Source organism: Physeter macrocephalus, chromosome 5 (genome assembly GCF_002837175.3).
Source record: "Physeter macrocephalus isolate SW-GA chromosome 5, ASM283717v5, whole genome shotgun sequence".
Taxonomy (NCBI): Eukaryota; Metazoa; Chordata; class Mammalia; order Artiodactyla; family Physeteridae; genus Physeter; species Physeter macrocephalus.
The window spans coordinates 79,270,522-79,297,000 of record NC_041218.1 but is presented as its reverse complement, the minus strand read 5'-3'; the positions used below and the strand labels follow the sequence as shown (position 1 = coordinate 79,297,000).

The 26,479-nt window shown below is 41.1% G+C and overlaps 1 protein-coding gene across 4 annotated transcripts in view; it reads left to right on the top strand.

Annotated features, from left to right (window-relative positions):
• The window catches only part of GRM3 (glutamate metabotropic receptor 3), a 246,715-nt gene that overhangs the window by 137,087 nt on the left and 83,149 nt on the right, over positions 1 to 26,479 (top strand). For 2 of the 4 annotated variants that reach the window (XM_024130448.1, XM_024130453.1), the window contains exons 2-3: positions 2,068 to 2,679; positions 22,835 to 23,690. In XM_024130448.1, coding sequence (XP_023986216.1) covers positions 2,212 to 2,679; positions 22,835 to 23,690 — 1,324 coding nt within the window. In that variant the 5' untranslated portion in view covers positions 2,068 to 2,211. Of the gene's footprint in view, positions 1 to 2,067; positions 2,680 to 22,834; positions 23,691 to 26,479 lie in introns of those variants that run through there. The other 2 variants (XM_055085055.1, XM_024130457.2) reach the window with 2 other exon arrangements.

Here is a 26,479-nt window from a genome sequence, read left to right as displayed (position 1 = left end):
GCGTCCGGAGCCTGTGCTCCGCAACGGGAGAGGCCACAACAGTGAGAGGCCCGCGTACCGCAAAAAAAAAAAAAAAAAAAAAAAAAAAGGATTATACATTAGATAGAGCACTTCCTCCAATGGGGCACCATTCAGATTGCTAACATTTCCTAGTACACCTGAGAGTACACCAGTGGTGTGCCTTTCAGGCATCCTGATTGAGCCAAGGAGCAGCCAGGAGAGACCCCCCTCCTCCATAAAACCTCACCAATACACAGTCACGCACAAAAGCGGGAGAGCAGCCAGGCACACGTGACCACACACACGAGAGCATGCAACTGTGCCCTGTCAGGAGACTGCTCCAAGAGACCCTGTGCTGCTACCATCTCTCACCTGACTCTGAATGTAGTAAGCTTATGTCATCTAGGGGCCAAGGGGGTGGTCAAACAGAGTGACTGTGCTGACCGGTGTCCTCTACTGCCAGGGAGCCGGGTGTCAAGAGTACAACACTTGGTCCATTGGTTCCTGTGCGCATGCGACCAGACAGCTCCACACCAGGATTTTAGAAAGTTCCCTGGGAAGACCCCAGGGAAAAAAAACATGATCCCCCCGGAGGGCTTTGCCTGACTCCTAAAAGATGCACATGTTCGAGCCTATCATGTAAAAAGAAGATTGATTTATGAAACTGTCCTAAGCTCCAACGTCCTGTGCAAACCCCAGAACTCACGCTTACCACGTTCCCTGAAATGTGAGGCCCATGTCAGGAGCTGCCTAACCCCAGCTGGAAGAGACAGCCACCAGGCATTGCACCTTCTCCATCACTGATGTTACAACTATGCTACAGGTTATACAATAACAAATGTTAGAATTTTGCACTTGAGGAAGGTTATCTTTCCCTAACTCACAAAACAGTGCTTTGGGGGCTGGTATCAGCTCCCTAGGAATCTATTGCTATGGTACTGCTAGAGATAACAAGAGCCTGGCTTCGTGGGTAGAAAAAAAAAAAAAGAAGGTGGCTTTGAAAGATGTTCAGCGGGTAGACTCTACAGAACTTTGTGGCTGACGGGAAGAAAATAGGAAATGTGGAAATGGGAAGGGCTCTTCTGTGCAGGTTTCTGGCTCGATAGCCTGGGTACAGAGAAGAACCATTCACAGAGATAAGAGGGAGTTTATAACAGGTAGACCCTGAGGGGTCAGAGGGGTGTGTCCGTTGAGCTGTTTAGCAGGCAATTAACCTAGGAATCCATTAAGTGGTCCTTGAAACCTGAACACTAATTAAGGTAGCCCAGGACTACCTGGGGGTGAGGAATTTGAGATGTAGTCAGACATGCAGCATGAGAACAGAAGCCTAGGAAGTCGGAACACGGAGAGAAGAGTTAAGATTTCAATTAAGGTCAAGTAAAATGAGGATTACAAAGGGTTAAAGGAATTAGAAACTAGGAGATCAGTAGTCGCTTTCTCCAAAACCATTTTGTTAGAACAGTGCCGGCAGAGCCTTGGCTGCAGTGACTGAGAGCATCTGGGGTGACAGCAAGTGGGGACAATACTGTGGACAATCCTTGTGAAGAGGTCAGCTATGAAGGGAGGACAGGGCTGTGGCAGCAGAGATGTAGACACAGGGACAGAGTTACCACCGTGTTCTGTTTTATTTCCAAATGGAAAGGGAAGAGTGGGTAAGAAGGAGTTGTTTAGAGTTGAAAGACAAGGAATAGAGACTCATAAGCAAGTTGCTGCCCTACCAATAGCAAAGTAAATGACTCAGAAGAGGGAGTGAAGTGAACTTAGCATTAGAAAAACCAGGGTCTGAACACCAACTCCCTTCTAAGTACACATTGTCAGGTCACTTTATCTCATTAGTCCTCAGTGCCCATTTCTGGGAGATGAGACCACTAAGAGCTACATCACAGTGTGTTGTAAGGACTGGGCGAGAATCCTGGTTGGGAGCATGCCTGGGGCAATGGTCCATATGTGTTTAGCAGAAGGTAATATGAGCCATTAACCCACCAAAGGTCTGAATGGAGACCATCAATGTAATCACTGTTGCTTTCTTTACCATTGTTGTTCATTTAATTTTTATCGTCTCTTTAGGAATTTGCTGACAGCCTCTGCTAGTCTGTTCCTCCCTTACATGAAGGACAGAACAAAAATCCAGTCTGGAAATGAGAGAGGAGGACTAGAGCGCAGCATTGGCTCCGTCCACTGATATCTCCCAGAGGTACGGATACGGGATTCATGAAGATGTTGACAAGACTCCAAATTCTTACCTTAGCTTTGTTTTCAAAGGGACTCTTACTTTCTCTAGGGGACCATAACTTTCTGAGGAGGGAGATTAAAATAGAAGGTGACCTCGTTTTAGGGGGCCTATTTCCTATTAATGAAAAAGGCACTGGAACTGAAGAATGTGGGCGAATCAATGAAGATCGGGGGATCCAACGCCTGGAAGCCATGTTGTTTGCTATTGATGAAATTAACAAAGACAATTACTTGCTCCCAGGAGTGAAGCTGGGGGTTCACATTTTGGATACGTGCTCCAGGGATACCTACGCATTAGAGCAATCACTGGAATTTGTCAGGGCTTCTTTGACTAAAGTGGATGAAGCTGAGTATATGTGTCCTGATGGATCCTATGCCATTCAAGAAAATATCCCACTGTTCATTGCAGGAGTCATTGGCGGCTCTTACAGCAGTGTTTCCATACAGGTAAGATTGGCAGTGCAGCTGATAAAACACTGTACCTCTTTGGTTTTATGTCTTGGGAGAACAAGAGGAGAATATCCTAAGAGCTTCATCAGTGGATGATATTAGCCATGCAATTGTTCATTGCTATGGGTCTTTGATAATATAGGTTTGCAGACAGAACAGTACTTTAGCAATGAAAATTGTTTAGAGATATATCAGGTAGCTACTGTAGCGTAACAAGCTACCCCAAAATTCAGTGACTTAAAATAACAATTTCTGATTATTATAGTTTATAAGTCTGAAGACTGGCTGGAGTGAGCTGATGAAGGCTATAGGTTGAGCTGCAGGTTGCTCTGCTTCCAGTTTGTCCCGTATCCGCCACCTGGAATCAGTGAGCTAGCCCCGGCATATTTTCCTCAGTGATGACAGAGATGCAAGAGAATGCAAATTTAACTGTACAGGCCCCTCCCAAGCTTCTGCATGCCTCCTAGCTGTGAACATCCCTCCAGGCAAAACAACTCACAAGGCTCAGCCCAGAATCCAGGAGCAGGGAAATATGTGCTTACCCACAATACACATGCTGCTAAGTTACATCACAAAGGATGTGGATACACACAGCAGAGTCATCATTGGAAGTCATCAATACAATCAAGCACAAGAAAGTACAAAATCACTGAGCTTTATTTTTTTCCACACTACTTTTTTCCCAAGCATTGTTTTATTCAGAGATAAATTATAAACAATTTCTCATGGTATAAACCTGAAAATGTATGCACAGAAGCCAGATAATTACTACCAAAGGAAAAAAAAAAAACAGGGAACAATTTAGCACATAACTTAAACTAGATAAAAAGCTGATAATTGGTTCTCATCATTTTGTTAGGGAAAGAAGGAACATATTAGTCAAACTCTTGCAATGCTCACAGGGTCACAGAATTAGAGGTGGAAAAGAGCTGAGAATTCATCCTCCTCAGACTTCCCATTTTCCCAAGCCCCAGAAATACTGGTTTCAGGAAAACTCCCATTGGTAGGTAGCACATGAACGAGAACTCAGATCTTTTGTGCTTTGGGGCTCTTTCAACTGTCCTATGTGATTTCTATATGTCACTTCAATATTTTCCCAGTGAATGTGGCAGTAATAAAAGTCCATAAGATAAGAGTCACATATTGAATACTTTGCCTCCTACCAAATGACTATAATCAAAGCCCGAAGCACTAAAGGAAGTCATAATACACACATGTTGTCTGTATATGTCGCCAACCACTTAAATTGGTTCTATTTGCACTGGAATAACCTTATTTCTATATCAGAGATTCGTGGCATTTAAAATTCTACCTGCAATTCTGTGCTGTTCTAAATGACTACTGCAAATTTCTTTCCTTCTACAGTGTACACACTCATATTATGAGTAATTAGGATAATTGGTTTTTCATAAACACCCTTTGACTTCATTAGATGGATAGAAAATACTGCACATCTCAAAGCATATCATGTTAATTTTGCCACTGTTTCTATACTTGGATCAGGTAAGATGGAACTTGCTATTTAAGAAGAGAGAACTAAAATATGTATATCTGTCATACTTCAGTAATACTTTCACCAGATGAGTGCCAAACATTTTATAAATATTTATATTATACTCAATATTACCACTAGTAAAGAATTACAAGTATGTCTTTCTGACCTTAGTTTCTCCCAATGCAGTAAATAGCACTCCACAGCAGATGTGTAAATATCTATTTATCCAAAATAATTAACAAACTGTGCTAGGCAAATAGATTTTTAATCTAATTTTACTTTTTTATTACCTATAAACTCCTCAAAAAAGGTCAGGTTACCTTAAAAAAAATGTAGGTTATTAAAACCCTGCCCTTGTTCACAAGGGAGAAAGCCACTTCTTAATCATCAAAGGACCTGGCTTATTATTTCATTTATCTGGTCCATATCACTATAAAGTCACAAATGCTGAAATGGCTTTTGTCTCCACAATATAAATAAAGAAACCAAAACTATCATGCTATACGGAAAAGGTTTTGGCATCAGCAAGACTGGGGTTTGAATTCCAACCCCAGCATTTACTAGCTTACCTGTAAAATAAGGAAAAACCATCCACGTTAAGAAGTTGTTGAAAGGATACACTGAGAGAACCCGTGGGAAACGCCTTACCAAAAAACTAACAGATTCAATAAACAGTAACTATTATGGCCCTAAAATCATAGGAAAAAGCAGCGGAAGAGCCACATCTAACAACAACTCCGCGGCCAAGCAGCCCCATGAAACCATTGCTGGTTCCCCATGGGCTTCATCCATCAATTAATCTGTATAAAGCTCCTTGTGTACGTCCTGCCCTGTTGCAGGGGTTAGCGAGACCCCTGAAGTGGTAGAGAACACAGCCTTGACCTCGACGAATGTGAATTCTGGCTGTGGGTACAGTACTATCATGAAATAACAGTGACTGCAATTCACAATACATTCATGGGGTTCACAAAGTAAGAAATGACCTTCAGGAAGGTTTTGAGGATGACTGAGAGAATGAAAGTTGCACTAGAGAAAAGCTAATTGAGCCACAGTGTGAATGAAAGGCTGGATCTGAAGAAACCCATCAGAAAGATATGGCAGAAGTCTAGGAGTAAGGAGATGAGCTAGAGAAGAAAGGAGAGAGGGGGCTTCACTCCCCGCTCCATGGTCCTCAGGCGCTCAGGCTCTGATTAGACCTCACGCTGGTCCCCTCGGCCAAAGTAAACGGGGAGGTGGAGCCATCTGTCTACACACTGATCTCCAGGCAGCCTTCCAAGGAACCCTTCGCCACAGGGCCTTGCTTCCAGCTAAGCACCATGAATGAAAAGAGGTCTTAGGGGCTCTTATATAGCTGAGAATTTAAGTGTGTTATCCTTGTGAAACACATGTCTTTTAATAAGAATTCTAAAAAAAAAAAAAAAAAAAAAAAGAATAGTCAACAGCAATCCAAAGCAATAGATTCCTAATGGTGATTTTAAGACACTCATTTTTTTTTTTTTGTGGTACGCGAGGCTCTCACTGTCGTGGGCTCTCCCGTTGTGGAGCACAGGCTCCGGACACGCAGGCTCAGCGGCCATGGTGGGATCTTCCCGGACCGGGGCACGAGCCCGTGTCCCCTGCTTCGGCAGGCGGACTCCCAACCACTGCGCCACCAGGGAAGCCCTTAAACTACTTTTGACTTCCTAAATATTTACTGGAAAGTGCCTGTGCTTGAACTAAGCTGGGGGAAGAAAAGAGGGTTAAACTGTAGAAAAAATCTACTAGTACGAAATCCACCACGCAATTTCAGATTCCACTCGTCTAATTGTTGCATCAAGTCCCAAACCACAGCACCGAGTTTTCAGTCACAAAATTGTCTCTTGAGAGAGAGAATTATCAAAAATGATAAAATTTGTGCATCTTCTCTTTTGTGCTGGATCAGTTTAGATGTTATCATCTCCCCATTGGGCCTGAATAGCTTTATTGATGGGAATGCTTCAGCAGGCACTTTTCTCTCCCGTTTCCGCTTCTCTCATTATCTTCCTACTAAAGAAGGATGCTCCTAGAAGTCAGCAGAGGAGAAATCCTCTGCTGTATTAGTTCATACGACAGGCAGTTTGCAGAGAGCGAAAACTGCGTGAAAGGAGAAATTCTTAATGATTTGCTGAGTTAACCTGTATCACCATTGATGAAAACCAGGATATTTTCCCAACACTCTTATTAAGTAAGACAAACCACTCTGTGGTGGTCCCTTGTCTAAAGCAACAGAACTGATTTTTAAATTTGGTAATCAATGAAAACTAGCATCAAAATCCTTCTTTATTAGCAAATATACGTGGGGTCTATTCACCCCCTCTGGTGAATAAGCTTCTTTTCAAGGCATTTTTAAGACTGTATTCTGCTCTCTTCTATAAGCCTGCAATCCACCCACTTGGGGGAAAGTAGTATTTATTCAGGAAGAGAATCAGGTTGGTTGCCTTTAATGAGGCAATTGTCTACATGGTACTATTTTGAAGCAGTGTTTATGCTTGTGTTCTTTCAAACAGACTGTATTTAGAGCTCCTAAGTTGTTCAGTCAAAACAAACAAAAAATGTCTCTTGAGATGTTCCCCCAAATGTTCCTTACTTCTTTCAGAGGATGTGTATTTCCTCAGTCTTTCTTGCCTTGCCAAAAAGAGGACAGGCATTAATTGACCCAGTTATTGTTGCGTCCCTGAGTGTTAAAGTGACCTCAGTGACAAAAGGGTATTTGGGTTAGATAGCTCATAAAGAAGGCAGAAGAGAGCCTTGAAAGGATCTTACTACCTCTTTCTCATGCTTGGGAAACAGACCCTTTTTCAGAATTTTTAGCCATAGCCACATCCCAGGAACTCCTGACCCTGGGAGGTAGCCATTATATCATTTATCATGACATGGATTTGGACATGCCACGCATTGCTCACATCATGTCTCTGAGAAGAATAATTCAAACTAAATCCCTTGCAGTAAGTCTCCCAGATTTTATCTACATGGGGTACGAAGAAAAGCCTCAAAAGACACTCACCACTCTATTATTCCTCCTCCACCTAATTCCACAGTGTGAAAGTGGACCTATACTGGTCAGTTTGTATTAAACATCGCCCTCCCTCAATGATCCATTCCTCCTTTAAATTCAAAGCCTGTGGGGAAGAATCACACATGAATTGCTGTTCTTATTATAGGAGCGTCAGAAAAATAGTTGAAGGACTTGGGGTTACAAAAGGCCTCATACGGTTAGCTGTGTCCGAGTATCAGATAGACTACAGAGGGCAAAATAATGCTTTTTCTGTGGATAAATAAATTTAACCTAGAGCAGAGTTTCTCAACGTCGTCACTATTGGGCTGGATACTCCTGTTGCGTGGAGCTGCCCTGTGCATTGCAGGATGTTTAGCAGAATCACTGGTCCCTCCCCACCGGGCTACATGCCAACGGCATCCTAAATAGTGACATCCCAAAATGTTCCTATACACTGCCAAATGACAAAGTTATCCCCCTTTCCCTCTGACAACTACTGATTTAGAGCAGGGCATATTTAGGGCCAACAGAAGGAAGAGTTATTAGAAACGATATGATAGTCCTGAAGGAGGAGGATGTAAGGAAATGAGTCCTCGGTCACTGGAGTTTATTCAAACAAAAGCTGGCCTGTAACTGAGGAGACCGAAGCAACATATTAGTATCTGAACTATGTTGCATTTAAGGGCATTTCTTAATTTTATAATCATACATTGCTCAAGCAAAATACTCTATTAGGATGAGTGATTATAAAGGCAGTGTCTAAAACACGAAGCAAAATAAATTACAGACTCTCTTCCATCAGGATTAATTTGAAGAAGTCCAATCAGTTGTTACTTCACTTGATTATGGTAGTATTTGTGTGAATTTGGTGAATCAAGCATCTCAACTGTGTACTAATTACCACTAGGGCACTCATAAAATCATTTTTCACCAGAAAATAAGCATTTATTAAGCTTATACATTTTAGGTTCAGCAAGAACACTATTATGTAGATTCTAGGTAATGTGAAGCAGAGAGCATGCAAAATAAAATTTATAAATATCATTACAAAACAGAAAACAAACTTAGGACTACCAAAGGGGAAAGGGGGGCAGGGATAAATTAGGAGTTTGGGATTAACGGAGACACACTACTATATATAAAATAGATAAACAACAAGGATCTACTGTATAGCACAGGGAACTATATTAATATCTTGTAATAGGCTACAAGGGACAAGAATCTGAAAAAGAATATCACTTTGCTGTACACCTGAAACATTGCAAATCAACTATACTTCAGTAAAAAAATTTATAAAGAGTAGACATCTTATAAGCCCCTGAGGCATCTATAAGCAAATGAGGAAATATCAAATCCATACATAAAACAGGTACAAGTGTAAGACCAGAGAATCAGCTGACGACATAAGTACTAGGAGACCAGAGAGAATGATAGAATGAGCAGAAAGGAACGGAGGTGAAGAGGAAAAGGACTTTTAGATTCGTGCGAATAGAATGCCTGCCTTTGAAGTGTCCCTGGAAAGTTGCTTTCTCGTCTACAGATGTATACTACCTGCTCACTCTTTCCTAAGAAGGAGACCAGTGTTTCTTCCACCTGGAATGCACTGTCCCTTAGCTGTCTGTAGGCCTTGCCAAATCCTTCTCTCCTTCAGTTCTCAGCTCAAACCCTATCCCTTCTGAGAAACGTTGCCCAAGCACCCACGACCTAAGCACACACTTCCATTACTAGCTTATTAACCATAATTATTCCTTTGCATATCTATTTTCCCACCTAACTATAAGATACTTGATTTTGGAACCCACATCTTTTGTCTTTGTGTTGAGGGCACCGAAGACAATGCCTCTACCAGGTTGAGAGTAAATGCTTTTTGAATGAATTGAAAGAACTCACAGAATGATATCCTGCTGCATGTCCAGAAGGCATCCCTAAATGAATTTTGGGTTGCAGATCACAACCACGACCTACCTATTCTAGATCAGTCTGGAAGACCGTAAATGAAAAATCAGCATTTTCCTACAACAGAAAACTGTGTTTGGTACAAAAGACAGATGATGTAGCAAAGTGAGCTCGTGGGACAAAAGTCCCCCCACCCTCCCACCTCCACTGCCTACACGCGTGCCACAAAAGGTGCTTTGATCTGAGAGTAGCAAGGGTTCCACTCCACTTGTCCTGAGACTGACTATTCCCAGAGACAACTACCCGAGACTCAGCATAACTGGGCACCCAGGGCCATTCCAGATTAGGTTAGAGCCCCATCCTTACTGTAATCAAGCTCTCTGCAGTCTCTCCACATAAAGAATATGCAGAGTATCGACTAGGCCAGATACCACGCTTGGAGCTAACACAAAAGGGAAGGAAACATCATCTTGTACTTAAGAAAAGCAGAGTGACAGCATTAGAAATCCATTTACCAATCTATCTTTAGTGTCTCTATCACTAGAAAAGTGAAAATGATAGTTGCCTTTAATGAGTTTAATATTGCAAATACAACAATCACAGCACGGATACAACGACACGCTTTTACTGTGCCTTCTTAAAAAAGTTCAGCTCAGTGATTACAACTCTGGATGCAGACTACCTCAGATTTATTTGATCCTTCACTACCTCTCTCCTCATGTCTAAGACTGAGATATGAATAGTACCTCTTTCACTGGCCTATTGCATGAATTAAATGAGAAAATACATGAAAAACAGTTTAAAAAAATAGTGGTCCACACATAATGAGAATTAAACATTTTAGATTTTAGTAGATATTATCTGTTAGCTTTTTTAACTTTTAACATCTGCAGTGCAAGAGGAGTAGTTCCAAGAGGAATTGAGGTTCATGAAGGTCAAATACCAAGTTCAAGCTTCTGCCACTTTACAACATTAAAATCCGGAGAGCTTGCCTCAGACACTGCCTCACGCCCTCACGTAGTCTAAGCTTCAGAAAAAACCGACTCAACAGTTATCTCTGATAGAATCTTTTATTTCCTTCCCAGACTTTTCACGCAAAAGCAATCTCACAAAGCTGATGTTCTGAAAACTCTTTCCATTGCTCCCGCTTCTCCTCCTCCAAAAAAGGGCAATGCTGTTCAAGGACTTTATCACAGAGAGAGAGGCAACAGCAAGAGCAATTCAAAAATGCTTTTGTTCAGCTGCATAGCACAGGGAGATCAGCTCGGTGCTTTGCGACCACCTACAGGGGTGGGATAGGGAGGGTGGGAGGGAGATGCAAGAGGGAGTGGATAGGGGGATATATGTATACGTGTAGCTGATTCATTTTGTTATACAGCAGAAACTAACACAACACTGTAGAGCAATTATACTCCAATAAAGATGTTAAAAAAATAAAATTAAATTCAAAAATTAAAAATATAATAGCTAAGGGGGAAAAAAATGTTTCTGTTAACACTGTTTCATTGTAGAAATTTCTTGCCAGATGTAATTATCTAAGATGCACTATTTCTTTTCCTTTGCTTTGGAGTTAATTTATTCCTTAATTAATTCTCCTTCTGTCATATGTTTATTTGGAAACTACTCGTGAAAAACAAGAGGCTACTCTCAGGACTACTGTCCACAGGGCAATAGAATGGCCCATGGCTGAGAACCAGCTTTTGTGGTGGTCACACATCTGTGATGGAGGTCATGAGATGAAAATCAAGGGACACAGGCATTCCTGAAAGATCAGCCAGTGTTTTCTAGTATGATTACAGATGAATCAGTAATCTCATCGACGTAGGCCTGCTGATACGTTCAGTTAAAACAAAGCTGCGATTTTGCTTTAACAATACAAAGTTCTCTTTCCGAATCACCATTAAATATGTGTCTTTTTAATGGAGCAATATGTACAAGGCTCAGTATTTCAATATGCAAAGAGCCAACACTTAGCAGTTTATAATAATCAAAGTCCATTGATTTAATGTAATAGAAGTGCTTTTACTGGTCTGAGAAAAATGCAGTTGAAAACTTACAGAGTATTTTTCCAATTAGTGGACTTGGAAAATCTAAGAATATGTTCCAAAAACACCTGCAGTTAAACTCTAAGTAAACGTTGCTACTCCAGGCAGGATAGCGGTGGGACTTTGAACGCTAAAATTGTGCTGTCGCTATTTTTGACTTCACCACCTGGTATACTCCTTGACTTTACATTCCCGCAGAGGGAACTGTAACACAGGGGAAAATACAATAGGAAGAAAAACTTCAAAAATTACGTTCCAAACACAGACCAGGTTTCCTTGCCAAGCGGTCAGAATGGCAAAGCATCTTGAGACACTTGCCATCACTTAATAGGGTCGAATTTGCAGGGCACACATCCCAGGGGCTAGCCGGCCCCTCCCAAGCACTGCGCCTCCAATTTGGGTAGCTGCCATTAGGTTCACAATGAGGCCTCAGAGAATACAAACCATGCAGTTAAGCTCTCCCAGTGTGGAAAACAGATGTTATGGAACACATAATCTACAATTTGTTCAGAATTTTTCTACAAAAAAGTAACTTTCCATCGAAATAAAACCACCATGTGCATTAAGCACATATTACCTATGTTGACACAGTAGCTTTAAGGAATATTGTTCATACGAGATTTAAAGAAATGCGACAATAAATACAGGTTGGTGCCATCCAGTGAATTTTAACTGTTATCAGAGTTTACTTATCTGACCCTCAGTTTTTGTTTCCACCTTGAAGAAAGTCTTCATGCTCTTTTTTCTGAGATGCTTCCAGGAATTTAAAAGTTCTTTAGCCGTTTTATAGTCTCCAACGATGAAAATTATTTATGACCTGCTTCTTTCCAAGAAGAATTCAGGGTGACCTGTAATGACACAAATAGGAGAACAAATTAAGACACGAGTACTTGAGTAATTACCACCAACCAAATAAATGGTTTTAAGTGGACTCAAATTTTATTTAAACCTCTGATCTTGTCCTTTCTATTATTAACTGACTCACTGTTATTGGGATTACAAGGTCCCTGGCCTTCAAGAACTCACAGCCTGAGTCAGAATGAGTATGTCGTCCATCTGATTACCCTTCCCTGACTCTTTCTTTTCAAGTTGGATGTCATCCACTGTGGCCTTTTTAGAACATAACTGTGGTCATGTCATTCCCTTAATTAAAATTTTTAATGTCTTTTTTATCTCTTAAAGAAGAAAAATTCAAACTCTTTAGCATTGCATATAAAAAACTTAGCAGTGCAGCCACAGTCCTTCTATTTTTCCTCACCCTGCTAATCCCTACAGGGCACTGGGTACCCTGATAATATTGAACCATTTGCTGCTCTTAAAGCAAAAGTGCATTTGCCCATCTCTGTCTTTGTGCTCTTCTTTCTGCCTGAAAACTTCCTCTGCCTGATAACTGTCCACTTTCTCTTCAAGATCAAGTCTAGGGGGCTTCCCTGGTGGCGCAGTGGTTGAGGGTCCGCCTGCCGATGCAGGGGACACGGGTTCGTGCCCCGGTCCGGGAGGATCGCACATGCCGCGGAGCGGCTGGGCCCGTGAGCCACGGCCGCTGAGCCTGCGCGTCCGGAGCCTGCGCTCCGCAACAGGAGAGGCCACAACAGTGAGAGGCCCGCGTACCGCAAAAAAAAAAAAAAAAAAAAAAAAAAAAAAAAGATCAAGTCTAAATGTTACTTCTACATGGGAGCCTGCCATGACTCACCTGAACTTTCTCCTTCACCTGTGTTTTAGTATAAGTATGTGTACACTTATCTCAAAATTTTATCCTTGTTATGTTTCTTTGTCCCCAAGAGACTACAACTTCCTAGGAGATAGTGGGGATACATTACTCAGCTTAGGACAACCTAAATTTGAGAATAGCACCTTGTATAATGAGCACTGATTGAAGTTTGCTGAATGAATGACTGCTGGCTTAGCCATTCTCATGACCTCCAACACTTTTTGAACATTAACTATGTGCTAGCCAGTGAGTTAAGTGCTTCACATGTGTTATCACTTAATCCTTAAATAAATTCATAAACCAGAGACTACTTAATCCCTTTTTACAGATGAGAAAACTGAAGCTTAAGGAATTAAAATAACTTGCCTAAATTCATGCAGCTAGTGAGAGAAGGGGCTGGTTTGCTTCCAGTCCTATGGACCAAATGGTTATACTACTTGCTTTTGTACCTGCCAGTTCTGTTGAAGTAAAGAACAGTTCACAGGAAAACCATGAATAACATAGTTCTATTTGCTACAAATAATATGGTACATAGCCCTCTGCCCTAAATTATTGCACAGGACCTCAGAAATAAATACTAATCATTTTTTAAAAATTAAGCTACAGCCCTTAGCTCTTCCCACGCTTACCCAACAGCTTTTGGACCTTGGCTAACAGTCAAAAAGGATAGGAGTGCCTTTTTATTGATAGGACTGAATTTATCATATAATGTTATACAAGTGACTTCAGGGGCCACAGAAAAATATGGATTAGTTCAACTGTGGCTCTGTTAAATCCTCAAGAGGCATTGTCAAAAATCAATATCCAAGGCACTAAAGGATGTGTTTTTAACAGGTCTGTTGGTGTCAAGTTATCCTTGGAGTCATCATTTCTCAGGTGTCGCTGGCAAACACTAATGCACGCTGGACCAGATATGCCACAGACCTTCTGATCTTACTGTTAGAAACTGCAATTCAAGCCAGTTCAGTTCTATGATTTCTCTCGAAAGTTAATTCACGGGGGGAGAAAGGAGCAAAGACCAGATACAGGCTGATTCAGTGGGCAAAATACCATCTTGTTCCTCTTCTAAGTACCTGCTAAGTCTAGTTGGAAGCAAAGTCATTCCTGAGATGGTGCCTTGTTAGTAAGGGAGAAAGACAGACCCTTGTCGAACGTGCGTTTCTTACGATGAGAAACCTGACATGTCTGATGATGCCAGTCTCCCGGAAAAATGTGATCCAAGGGATCCTATATGGTCTGCATAGCAGTTCAGCCTCAGTGATAAGCGATGAGAACGCCAAAATGGCTAACCTTGCTATTCATAAATTCCTTGGTCACAAAGGAAGAAAATGAAAGTGTCTGCCCATCTGAGTTGCAAACCACAGGTGTTGAGTGCAAATATTTCGGGAAAGGGAGGGATAGAAATCAGGGTTACTGAAAGCCATTTATGAAGGTTTCTGCCATGACTAAGGAGTCCTTTGTCTGGAACGTCCCTGCAAAATCATCAGGACTGAGTCATACCATTAATGGGAATGGCAGTGTAAATCTTTGACTAGGGCATTTTTTGTGCTCATGGCATGTAAGAATCAGTGACTTCTGCAGATTAAACTGAGAAAACTGACATTTGCTACCCTCCATTACATGATTTCCTAAATCCAGATTAATCTCTGACCTTCAAACATGGGCTCCAGTCAACTCTTTTCATGTAAAATATTCCCAGATGTGCTGTAGGCAGTGTGGTAAAAAAAAAAAAAGTGACTAATCCTTTCTGCAATAACAATATGATTGGCATCCTTTATGGGCAGATAACTCATGTGATGTGAACAGCTTGAATTCCTCAGGCAGTTTCTCAACAACACATCACCTCCAGTTTCAGCTTAAAATCCAAGCCAATCTGCGATTTTGTACAGCTAATAGTGCCGCTTGATCAATCTGAACAGGAGGGTCACTGAGGTTTCTTCCCATCACAACTTTTAGAATTGGCTTTATGTAATAACATGGGTTATAAGGTAGCAGATGGTTTAAAGTACAGCACTCTTCCAGGCTTATATATAATCACTTAATTAAAAGAATGAAACAATGCAATCAGCACTGCATGTGTGATAAAACAATTAAAGGTATAAGCTTATTCTTAGAAAACAGCCCCAAAGCAATATGGGAATAGCATCGAATGCAAAGGCAAACCCATGGAGGTTATTATCAAGTCTGCTAATTCCCAGGACAGCAGCAACGGCTTATTTTTCAAATGTATACAGTTCAGCTTTGCAGATAGCACGTTTCTTGGACAATCACTTTAGTGGGAAACTTATTTCTACTGGACACTAGACGTACATACGCCTTTTTGTCTTCTGTTGAAAAAAAAAAAGTTTGGCACTGTGTCACCACAGAAGGCATGACGCTCATGTTTAAAATGGATACATCATGGATAACCTGAATAGGAAGAGTGACCACAGGATGTGGGAGTTCACAGGTGACTCTGAAATTTCCAATTCATATTCCCTTTTTCCACAACCTCAAAGAATAGACTACCCGAGCTCTTTCTCATAGTTTACTTTCTTTTTTTCCCACGATCGAACATCACTGAAATGAAGCATGACACCTGGAATTCTAAAGAGTCCCTGTGCCTTGCTAAAAAATGTCGGGAGAAGTAAAACTCCCCAATAAATTGGTCTTTAACTCAAAATTCCCAACAGTGAATAAGGATGGTTTGGATGCCTACAGTAGCATCACTTCACAGCTGGCTATTGATTATGGGAAAGACACTCCCAAGAAAGAATAAGAACTGAGCAACTGATGTGAGCGCTGAGTGTTTGGCTGCTTACGTACCTTGTACATAATGCATTTGTCTCCAGAAAAACCTTACCTTATCAGCAGACCTTAGTAAGCATTCATTTGATGAAGTCTTCCCTTAGGTATATGTTTATATGATTCCTACTTTAGGTTTATGTGGTTTGAGGACTAAGGCTCCATGGTAAGACCTTAAGTTTGTTTTCCTTAAGACAAAAAGGCACTTTTGTAGCTCAGAGGAAATTGGTGCAAGGGCCAGATCCAGTTGGCATGATATTGACTTCCTTTTGTATATTCCTAGTTAGTTACACAGAGATAATTTGGAGAAATTGGTTTTAATGGTATGAAAACCTTTGCTTCAGCTACCTCAAGGTCTAAACCAATTGTCTATGTGTCATCTCATTTTGGTGAAAACTTGACAAGGATTAGTGAAGGATCCACAATGCACAGAATATCGTTTATAGGTAGTGTTTGAGAGGAGCTTTACACTGCTTGCTGGTGGGTAGTTTGGGGGCGGGGGAGTTCCCAGAGAAACTATCCTTGCAATTACAAAAGGTCACATGAAAGAGCAGCAAGCTATCAACTCATTTATCAACTCATTTATTTAACAAACAATATGGAGCATCTCTCTACTCTGCAAGGCATTGAGGAAACAGAGATTAACAATGTTCATTCCCTGTTTTTCAGAGTTTTCACTCCAGTAGAGGAATTAGTGAATGATCTAGAAGTAACCATACACTTTGATTAGTGCCATGAGGGAAATACATAAAGGAGTGACAGAGTCTCAGAAGATGGGGACACAACTTGGCCTGAAGTGACAAAGCAAGGAAGGTTTCTCAGAGAAGGGGTCCTTGAATGGATTCACTGAACAGACAAGTGGTAAAGGTCTTTCTAAGCACAAGGAACAACACATGCAAAGGCACATAGATTTGAGGAAATAACTATATAGGGTTGAGTTCATTTAGAGGGGAAAATAACAGGAAAATGGTAGCAGAAGTTCAACAGCATGTACCATTGGTTTGGTGGACAACTATTGCTGGTGAAACCCATCCTAAATAACTCCAGCTTAAAACCGCGAAAATGGGACAAAGACAAAAATACTCATTTCAGACCATACCATCTACTGGAAAACATAATAGTAGCTGGCCAAGCCTAGCACCTTAAGCATTTCTCCTTGAGACAAAAAAAAAAAAAGTCATACATTTGTGACTTGAGAGGTTACAGTGAAAACGTTGCACAACATAGTCTGGAATAAATTCAAACCACCCAGAAAGTGGATACCCCAAGGTGTTTGAACATTGAACATAAAACTATAGTACATGCCACATGCAGAAAGTGTTTCTGCAAAACTTGTATGTGGCCTCTCAGGCCCTAGGAAACGACAGGCTCTGCCATAAGGTCTTGGTGTTTCTCACATAAATCATAAAGCCAAACCTGATCATGATATTTATAGCTTGAAGCTTTCAAACTCCCAGCTGAAATGTCCCCTGGTTCCTTAGACAACTGTTCTTATTTCTCTAGATGGTCAGTCAGTAAACAAACGTCTATGGAACCATCTCAAAGTATAGACTGACAAATGAAAAAGTATACTTTTGATAACAAGGAATGATTGCTCATGGTCCTCCAATCAAGGAGTTAGTGCCTTGAGAAGGGAAAAAAGACAGACATACTATAACTTGAAATATATCGTTGCTATATTGTAATGAGAGGAATCCCATACAGCAGAGGCTAAGAGCTTGAATTACAGAATGGATCGAATAAGTGTGGGAAGTTGAGCATAGTGTCAGATACCTGGGATCAGATCCTGTCTCTATCACCTAGGGGCTTTTCAGCAGGATCCCTAGGTGCTCTGTGTGTGCCTCAGTCCCTCAATCTGTAAAATGGGATAATGGTAGTATCAGCCTCATAAGATTGTTATGAGGATTAAAGAAGATAATGTATCTACAACAGTAGATCTAAATTCATATATAAAGAGAGCAAACCGCTTAATAATCCCTCTTTGACTTTAGCCCCCCTTGGATTTCTGGTGGACTTTTGCAACATTCAACTTTGCATGTGTATCCTCATTTTTTCCCCTAGTTTTCTTAGTCTTTCTTCACTTGTGTAATTTTAACTTAAATCCACAAACATACATCTCTCCCTATGTAATACCACCTTATTGCCGGAGAAGGAGACTAGACCTTTGGAAAAACCAAGAGACTGGGCTCTAATCTTAATTTTTTGCTTATTGGTTGTGTAAATTTTGGAAATTCACTTCACTCTGTGAGCTTCAGTTTCCTCACCTATAAAGCAAAAGGCTTACATTATCTTCATGGCTTCTTCTAGCTCAAAATGTTATGATCTTATAGCTTATTTATATCTTTTTCCAAAGTCATTGATAAAAATTTAATCTCACTTGACCACCTCATACAGACTTTCTTCCAAGCTGTTCTCTTTTAGTATATTTAACTTTTTCATCCAATTCCTATCATTTTCCCTTTTTTACAAGAGTCCGAGTAATGTCACCAATACCTGTTGAAGTCACAGGCCATGGCTACAACTCCTCCCTGAATGGTTCAACTAATGTTGAAAAGACTCTAGTGAAACTCATTCTTAGTGAATCCATGCTGATTCCTTGTAACTGTCTTGTTCATTTCTAAGTGCCTGCTTGCTCTCTGCTGGAAACTCTATTTTAGAAAATTACCAAACTGTATCATGGTTATTGATTTATATTTATTCCTGATTTACACTTGCTGAATTTGCCCTTACTCCTCCATTTTTACCCTCTGACAGTCCTCCCGTTATTGGTTTCTCAGAAATTATTAATAATGATTATCTAGTTTAATCTGCAATTTCTTCCAGAACTCAGAACTGGAGGCAAACTTAATTGATTATGGGCCTTTTCTTTTGGTCTTCTCTCCTACTTGGGTGTGAGAGAACTTTTTCATATATTTGCTTCCCCATTTCCAGATTAAGAAACATTCTCACTAAGGAGCAAGAAAGACACTGGGCAGTGTCTTTCTTTCACTATTTTGGAACCTGCTCTCCCATCCAGCGATTCTATCTCTTCTCACCACACCTTCTCCTAAAATGTAATTTTAAAAAAATAACAACAACAAAAATCACTCCATTTTCACATTCTGTGCTTTAGTCTCCCCGATCCTCACAGGTTCCTGCCAATCTTTTACATTGTCCACAAGGCTGCCCAAGGACCTAACACACCTACAGCTTTCATGCTCTCACTAGTCTTTTCAACACTCAAATGCCCCATTGGAGCCTAGCAACCCAGTGGCTTCTTTGGAGGTCTTGTCTTTTCTGTCTTACTGAGACTATTCTGTGTTGTCTGAATTATTTTTTAAGTCTTCATATTGCTCTTAAGCTATATACCTTTTTATTAGAGTTTCTAACCATGAGAAGTATATTTCGACTTTTAAAGTGGTTTTTTCCTAAAGGATATAACTAGATCTTTTTTTCTTCCTCCACTCCTACTAAAACTATAATTGGGTAACTTTCTTCCAAAAGTCCACATTATTTCCCCATCCTAAAACGATCTTTTATTTTTAAAATGATGTCCAATGTAGGAGTCCCCTTATTTCTTCATGGATTCACAGAAGAAACCATATGGCCAGTAAAGCGAGTCAGGAACATTTCAGATACCCAGTTTTTAGGCAAATGAGATAGGAAACACCCAGCGGACAATTATCTGGCTATCCCCCAACCCTAGTTTTAAGTTTTATGTTAAAAAGGAAGCTCCTAATAGCAATTAGGTGATCCATGGAGTAAACCACAACATTGCTTCAGTTCCTCTCTCCTATTCTTCCTACCTGGGTGTCTTTCTGTGCTTCAGACCTCAGATTTGAAGTCACACAGAAGACAGCAGACAGGAGGTTATGAGAGGACCGCCATGGTCCTTAAGGTCAAAAGGCCTGCTTCTGAATCTTGATTTTGCCCTCACTTTCTAATCATATCATTATGAACAAGTTTCTTCATCTAGCAGAACTCAGTTTGTGCATCTCTAAAATGGAGAAAACAATATCCATCATAAAAGGCAGTTGTGACTATCAAAGGAGAAAATATACACATAAATAGCCAGTACATTAGCAACTGGTTTTACAACAGTATAAATACATTTTGAAAATGCACACACCAAACAAAGAACTTTATTCTTCTCTAGAAATCAGGTTGGGGGTGATGAGGGAGGGAAAGGAAGGGAGATTTATAATCTGCTGATTTCTGTAGTATTTACTTTTTACATTAACCATTTTTACTCTTATAATCTAAGGAAACTAGTTTTAAAATGATCAGTTCACCATGACAAAAGGACTTCAACGCTTTGTTCTATCATTCATGTGCATCACATGTGTTTCTAATGTAACTCTGAACATCATAATTTTGACTATATGATTGCTCCATGCTATTTAATATAGGTAATACAATTGAGATTATACTTACTTCTTTGAGTGTTCCATTCTCATGTTTAGCTCACTAAATATGCCTCCTTTTTCTAAAGTAGGCCGTAGTTTCCTCATTAAACACACACACATAACTATTCTTCTTCTTGTTGAAGTAGAGTTGATTTATAAAGTTGTGTTAGTTTCAGATGTGTAGCAAAGTGATTCAGATATTTATGTGTATATCTATTCTTCTTCAGATTCTTTCCCATGATAGGTTATTACAAAATACTGAATATAGTTCCCTGCGCTATACAGTAGGTCCTTGTTGTTTATCTATTTTATATACAGTAGTGTGTATATCAGATAACTACTCTTAAAATGATGGCAATAGCTGCAGTTTTATTCTAACCCACCATCTTCCCACCCATGCTACAGCTCACTGGGCTCCTTCCCAGCCCAGAGAATCTTCTCCATATTTCCATCATTCTATGGTTACTTCACTGTCTTGTACAGCCTGCCTTGTTTGTAAATTGTTCTCCTGGAGAACAATATCCTGGAGAGGTAGAATGAAGCCACAGGACCCTATCCGTCAAAAGACAAGAACTTTTTTCTTCAGCAGCTTTTCATTACTCATATCCCTCTGGGAGAAAAAAGTTTCAGCAGTTGAGGACCCTTTCACTGTGGTTCCTAGATGCCAGAAAATGATGTCTCTGGGCATTTTTCAGGTGCTTTCATTCTCTGCCTCCCTGAGGGGTTCAGGTCCTGATGAATAGAACCTGAAGATTAGAAAACTGTAGCATCCAGAAGAGATGGCCTCTCCCAGTGTTACCCAGAAACTCCAGAATCAAGCCAAGCCCGTGCACAGACAGGGCTCTTATCACCAGTCTGCCACAGTGGTACTTGCATCCGAAAGAAGCCAGGTACTCAGTACAGAAGTGATGACAGTACTGGCTCAGTGCCATCTCAATCAGGCTGAGTAAACAAGCAACACCCCCCTGTTCAAATGAACCAATAGAGGTCATTTTGTTCAGGGTGTCTAGGCGTGAGAAAAGAAAAAGTAAATGGCATACTAGCCTTCATCCATCCACTCACCTCCATTCCCCAAAATACACTCACATCCTAGGATATATATTAAAAAAGAGTCTTTACCAAATGCAAAAAATACCTGGATCCTAAATTTGCATTATATTGTGTGCTAAGCGTCAGATTATCTTGCTGTTCTCTTTGTAGATACGTGAGAGGTACCAGGATTTGAAAAGATATGGAAAACATTTTTGATAGCTCTGGGCTACATTAAGGGTTGGTTTTAATAGCAGGCCCGATCTCTAAGAACATGCCACGTGGCTGCGTATGAATTTGGCTGTTGGTTTCTGTTGCCAGATGAAATGATGATTAATCAGGACTCAGCTGTCAGTTGTTTGATAGCACTTGTGCTCTTTGCTAACAGCTGTCTATTTCAAGCTGTGCTTCCTACATGTCAAATATAAACCTGAAACCACAATTTCCAGAAGGGAAATTTCAAAGTACTCATAGAGTATATTGGAATATTCAATGTTGTTTCCAGTTAAAGTCCACTTAGTATATTATGTAACTAAAGTCAGTGGAGAGATAGAAATGTTCAGAATACGTGAGGAAGGTAGCCAGGAAAAACAAAAACAAACTTGTTATTAGATTTACATATAATCCGTGTATATATTTTAAAATGTATATTTCACAAATACTCTAAGCATAAAATGCTCCTTGATACTCTAGTGTCACTTTCCTTTTTTATTCTGTAATAAATAAAAACAGTGAAATATTATTGACAGGTAAATTATAACAATTTTACATTCTTTATTCGAAATAAGTAAACATTTTAAAGTAAATGGTTCTTTTTTTGACCAGGTCCTCAATACTTCCTTATTTGCTTTTTTTTTTTTTTTTTTTTTTTTTGTGGTACACGCGCCTCTCACTGTTGTGGCCTCTCCGGTTGCGGAGCGCAGGCTCTGGACGCGCAGGCTCAGCGGCCATGGCTCACGGGCCCAGCCGCTCCGCGGCATGTGGGATCTTCCCGGACCGGGGCACGAACCCGTGTCCCCCGCATCGGCAGGCGGACTCTCAACTACTGCGCCACCAGGGAAGCCCCCTTATTTGCTTTTTAATCAAAAATATCATAAGAATAGCATTTGTATCCTTGGACTATGTATAGTCCAAACAGAAACAAAAATGTTGAAAAGGCAAAGTAAATGTTGGTCAAGCTCGTCAGAAGTTTAGAAAGGCATATGCCTAAAATTTGGCATGGACCAAAAAAAAACGGATTTTTTTTTTTTTTTGGCTTAACCTAGATAATAAATGTCCAATGTGGACTGTCCATGTGGCATACAGTTCCCAAATTAAACTCTTTCAGAGACTGCTGTTTTTAGCAAAAGAGGGGGAAGTGAGAATTAGACAACACCCAGCCTCTTTCTATACAACCGCAGCCAAGTTGTCTAAAAACCTAATTTGGCCAATTCAGTGTAGTTCATTGTTAGACTGAGTTATAAGAGCACCCCAGAAACTTAAAACAACCTCACTGGGACACCTGAACAGGATTGATCCAGGTCCAGCGTCTATGATAAAGTCTAGGAGAGAAAGAGAAGTGCCCTTCTCATTTCTCTTTGTCTTTTCCCCACCCTTGAATTACCTGTTTGGAACCTACTCCCTAATACTCCAAATACAGTATCCGGGGAAGTACCTGGCAAAGCGTCCAGAAAAGCTTAGCGATCTGTAGGTGAAAAGGGAGCTGGGTAAAGGCCTGCTATCCTTCATCTTTCGTGTGCAGTCAGTTACCTCCGGGTTTCTAAAAATGGTACCTCCCCTGTCTCCCTCCCCCAGGTGGCCAACCTGCTGAGGCTGTTCCAGATCCCGCAGATAAGCTACGCATCCACCAGTGCCAAGCTCAGCGACAAGTCGCGCTATGATTATTTTGCCAGGACCGTGCCCCCCGACTTCTACCAGGCCAAAGCCATGGCCGAGATCTTGCGTTTCTTCAACTGGACCTACGTGTCCACTGTGGCCTCCGAGGGCGACTACGGGGAGACAGGGATCGAGGCCTTCGAGCAGGAAGCCCGCCTGCGCAACATCTGCATCGCCACGGCGGAGAAGGTGGGGCGCTCCAACATCCGCAAGTCCTACGACAGCGTGATCCGCGAGCTCCAGCAGAAGCCCAACGCACGCGTCGTGGTCCTCTTCATGCGCAGTGACGACTCGCGCGAGCTCATTGCCGCCGCCAGCCGCGCCAACGCCTCCTTCACCTGGGTGGCGAGCGACGGCTGGGGCGCGCAGGAGAGCATCGTCAAGGGCAGCGAGCACGTGGCCGACGGCGCCATCACCCTGGAGCTAGCCTCCCAGCGCATCCGCCAGTTCGACCGCTACTTCCAGAGCCTCAGCCCCTACAGCAACCACCGCAACCCCTGGTTCCGGGACTTCTGGGAGCAGAAGTTCCAGTGTAGCCTCCAGAACAAGCACAACCACCGGCGCCCTTGCGACAAGCACCTGGCCATCGACAGCAGCAACTACGAGCAAGAATCCAAGATCATGTTCGTGGTGAACGCGGTGTACGCCATGGCCCACGCCCTGCACAAAATGCAGCGCACCCTCTGTCCCAACACCACCAAGCTCTGCGACGCCATGAGGATCCTGGACGGGAAGAAGTTGTACAAGGATTACTTGCTGAAAATCAACTTCACAGGTAAGCGAGAAGCCTTTAATCATCTTCTGTGGTGCGAACAGTGAATCAAAGAGGAATCAAATACCTCTGCCCCCGACTCAGAAATCTTTTTTTTCAGAGCTACACAAGGGGTTCAAACTGTGAAATATTCCAAGATGCAATACAATGGCTTTTTGATGTTCTTACTTATTTTTGAGTGAATATCTTGGCTGGTACACCACATGAAATTGAAAGGCCCCCCCTAGGCTGGACTGATCTGTGGTAGCTGCCTAGACGCGGGCCATGCTACATTTATTCTCTTTCTTGTGATTAGCTGTAGGATATGACATGGGCATTTAGGATATGACATGGGCGTTTAGGATATTTAGGGCATTTAGGATTAGCTGTAGGATATGATATGGGCATTTAATCTTCTTTAGCAGAATTGGCAACTCTCTAAGGTACATGAACTTCCAAGCTTTCCTTCTGGATGATTGGACCAAAAGAGTCTCATAACTTTCTCAGTGGGGGAGGGAAAAAAGTCACTCTTTCCCCAGAGCCTAATTAGGGAGGGAGAGGGGAAGATACTCAGAGCATGGTGATTCCAGGCATTTGAGTTTATGTCTTCTGCAGTACAGCAACATTTCCATGTCAGTATTAAGAGCCGTGGATTTTCTCAAATGATGTTATGAAATGAAACTGTTTTCCTGGGAGCTTGACTTTAATCAAACTGAAGACTGATGTGGAAGTCATTCTGATACAGACGTGAACATCCAAAGGTGTATTCGAAGTGGCTATTGTTGCTCCCTCATTTATAAATATGGTCTAAACATTTCTCAATATAGCACTGTGGGTTTTTGTTTTTGTTTTTGTTTTGTTTTTTGCGGTACGCGGGCCTCTCACCGCTGTGGCCTCTCCCGTTGCGGAGCACAGGCTCCGGACGCGCAGGCTCAGCGGCCATGGCTCACGGGCCCAGCCGCTCCGCGGCATGTGGGATCTTCCCGGACTCGGGCACAAACCCGTGTCCCCTGCATTGGCAGGCGGACTCTCAACCACTGCGCCACCAGGGAAGCCCTATAGCACTGTGTTTTAATGCACTACTAGTATATAAAAAGCAAGAAATCTTTAGAACTGTATTCTCTTCTAAGGTGCATGTGATATCAGTGCATTAAGGTACTAGTTTTGGGGATTGTAGCTGAATCGTAAATCCTAAAATGGTAAGTAATATTATTGGGCACAAAAGATTTTGATGCCAAAAATATTACAGTGATAAAATGCTTTCATTGTCTAAATTGCTAATCATCTCCCATGCCACTAGGGCATCATTCTAGTCTGCAGAGTCTGTTTCAATTGATTTATCATCCAAGACATGAAAGTTTGTATGCTCAAATCATACTATCATTGGAGCAAGTGGCAGTTCTCACATCTCCCTTACAGATAATCACTCAGAAGTCAAATGGCCTGAAAAATCACTGGTAATACTGAGAAAAGACCTCATGACAATTGGCTCCTATTCTAGAACTCTAACCCCTAAACTAGCCTTGAAAATAAGCACAAAAATTACCAGACTGCATTTTTGCATGTCCTTTCTTCATTCCGCCCAGAGGGAGCCAAAAGTAGCAGAGATCAATTATGTCATTACTCCCTCCTATTCATCTGATGGATACCATCTTTATCATTAGAATGACCACTGAAAATGGTAAAGATTACAACTTTCCTGTACCCTGTACTCCCACAGGTATATTCCATATAGGAATGTGTGTGTGTGTGTGTGTATGTGTGTGTGTGTGTGTGTGTGTGTGTGTGTGTTCCATATATTTATTTATTTATTCAGGATTTATCTCGAAATCCCAGATCAGTTCACACTGACATCTCCAGAATATAAGATTGGACCATAGAGTCAGTAAAAAAGCATATCTTTACTCTAAATAGAAATGAACTCTCAGGTATCTATAAATAGCATCTACAATGCACTTAATTCTTAAAGATGAATAAGATTAGCACCCTTCTCCCCTTTCAGACTACCCTTGGGGTAACCATGTATCTTTATGCACCACAAGTATTAATTAACTCTGTTATTCTAATTCATTACTCCTTAGTATGCAAATATACAAATATATCCACTCATCGACAGACAATAGAAAGAAACCTCTTGGATTTCAGAGAGCCTTTACAAGGTGTTTTCTGTAAGCAAAATATTTTCCTTCATTTCACTGACTGAGTCTTAAATGGCAAAGAAAAGTGAAAAAATAAGGCCATTATTTGGATAAATAAAACAACAGGATCTTCTTTTTTTCTTTTAATTTTTGAATTTTATTTATTTTTTTATATAGCAGGTCCTTATTAGTCATCAATTTTATACACATCAATGTATACATGTCAATCCCAATCGCCCAATTCATCACACCACCACCACCACCGCCTTGCAGGTTTCCCCGCTTGGTGTCCATACGTTTGTTCTCTACATCTGTGTCTCAACTTCTGCCCTGCAAACCAGTTCATCAGTACCATTTTTCTAGGTTCCACATACCTGCGTTAATATACGATATCTGTTTTTCCCTTTCTGACTTACTTCATAATGTATGACAGTCTCTAGATCCATCCACGCCTCTACAAAAGACCCAATTTCGTTCCTTTTTATGGCTTAGCAATATTCCATCGTATATATATACCACATCTTCTTTATCCATTCATCTGTTGATGGGCATTTAGGTTGCTTCCATGACCTGACTATTGTAAATAGTGCTGCAGTGAACATTGGGATGCACATGTCTTTTTGAATTATGGTTTTCTCTGGGTATATGCCCAGTAGTGGGATTGCTGGATCATAT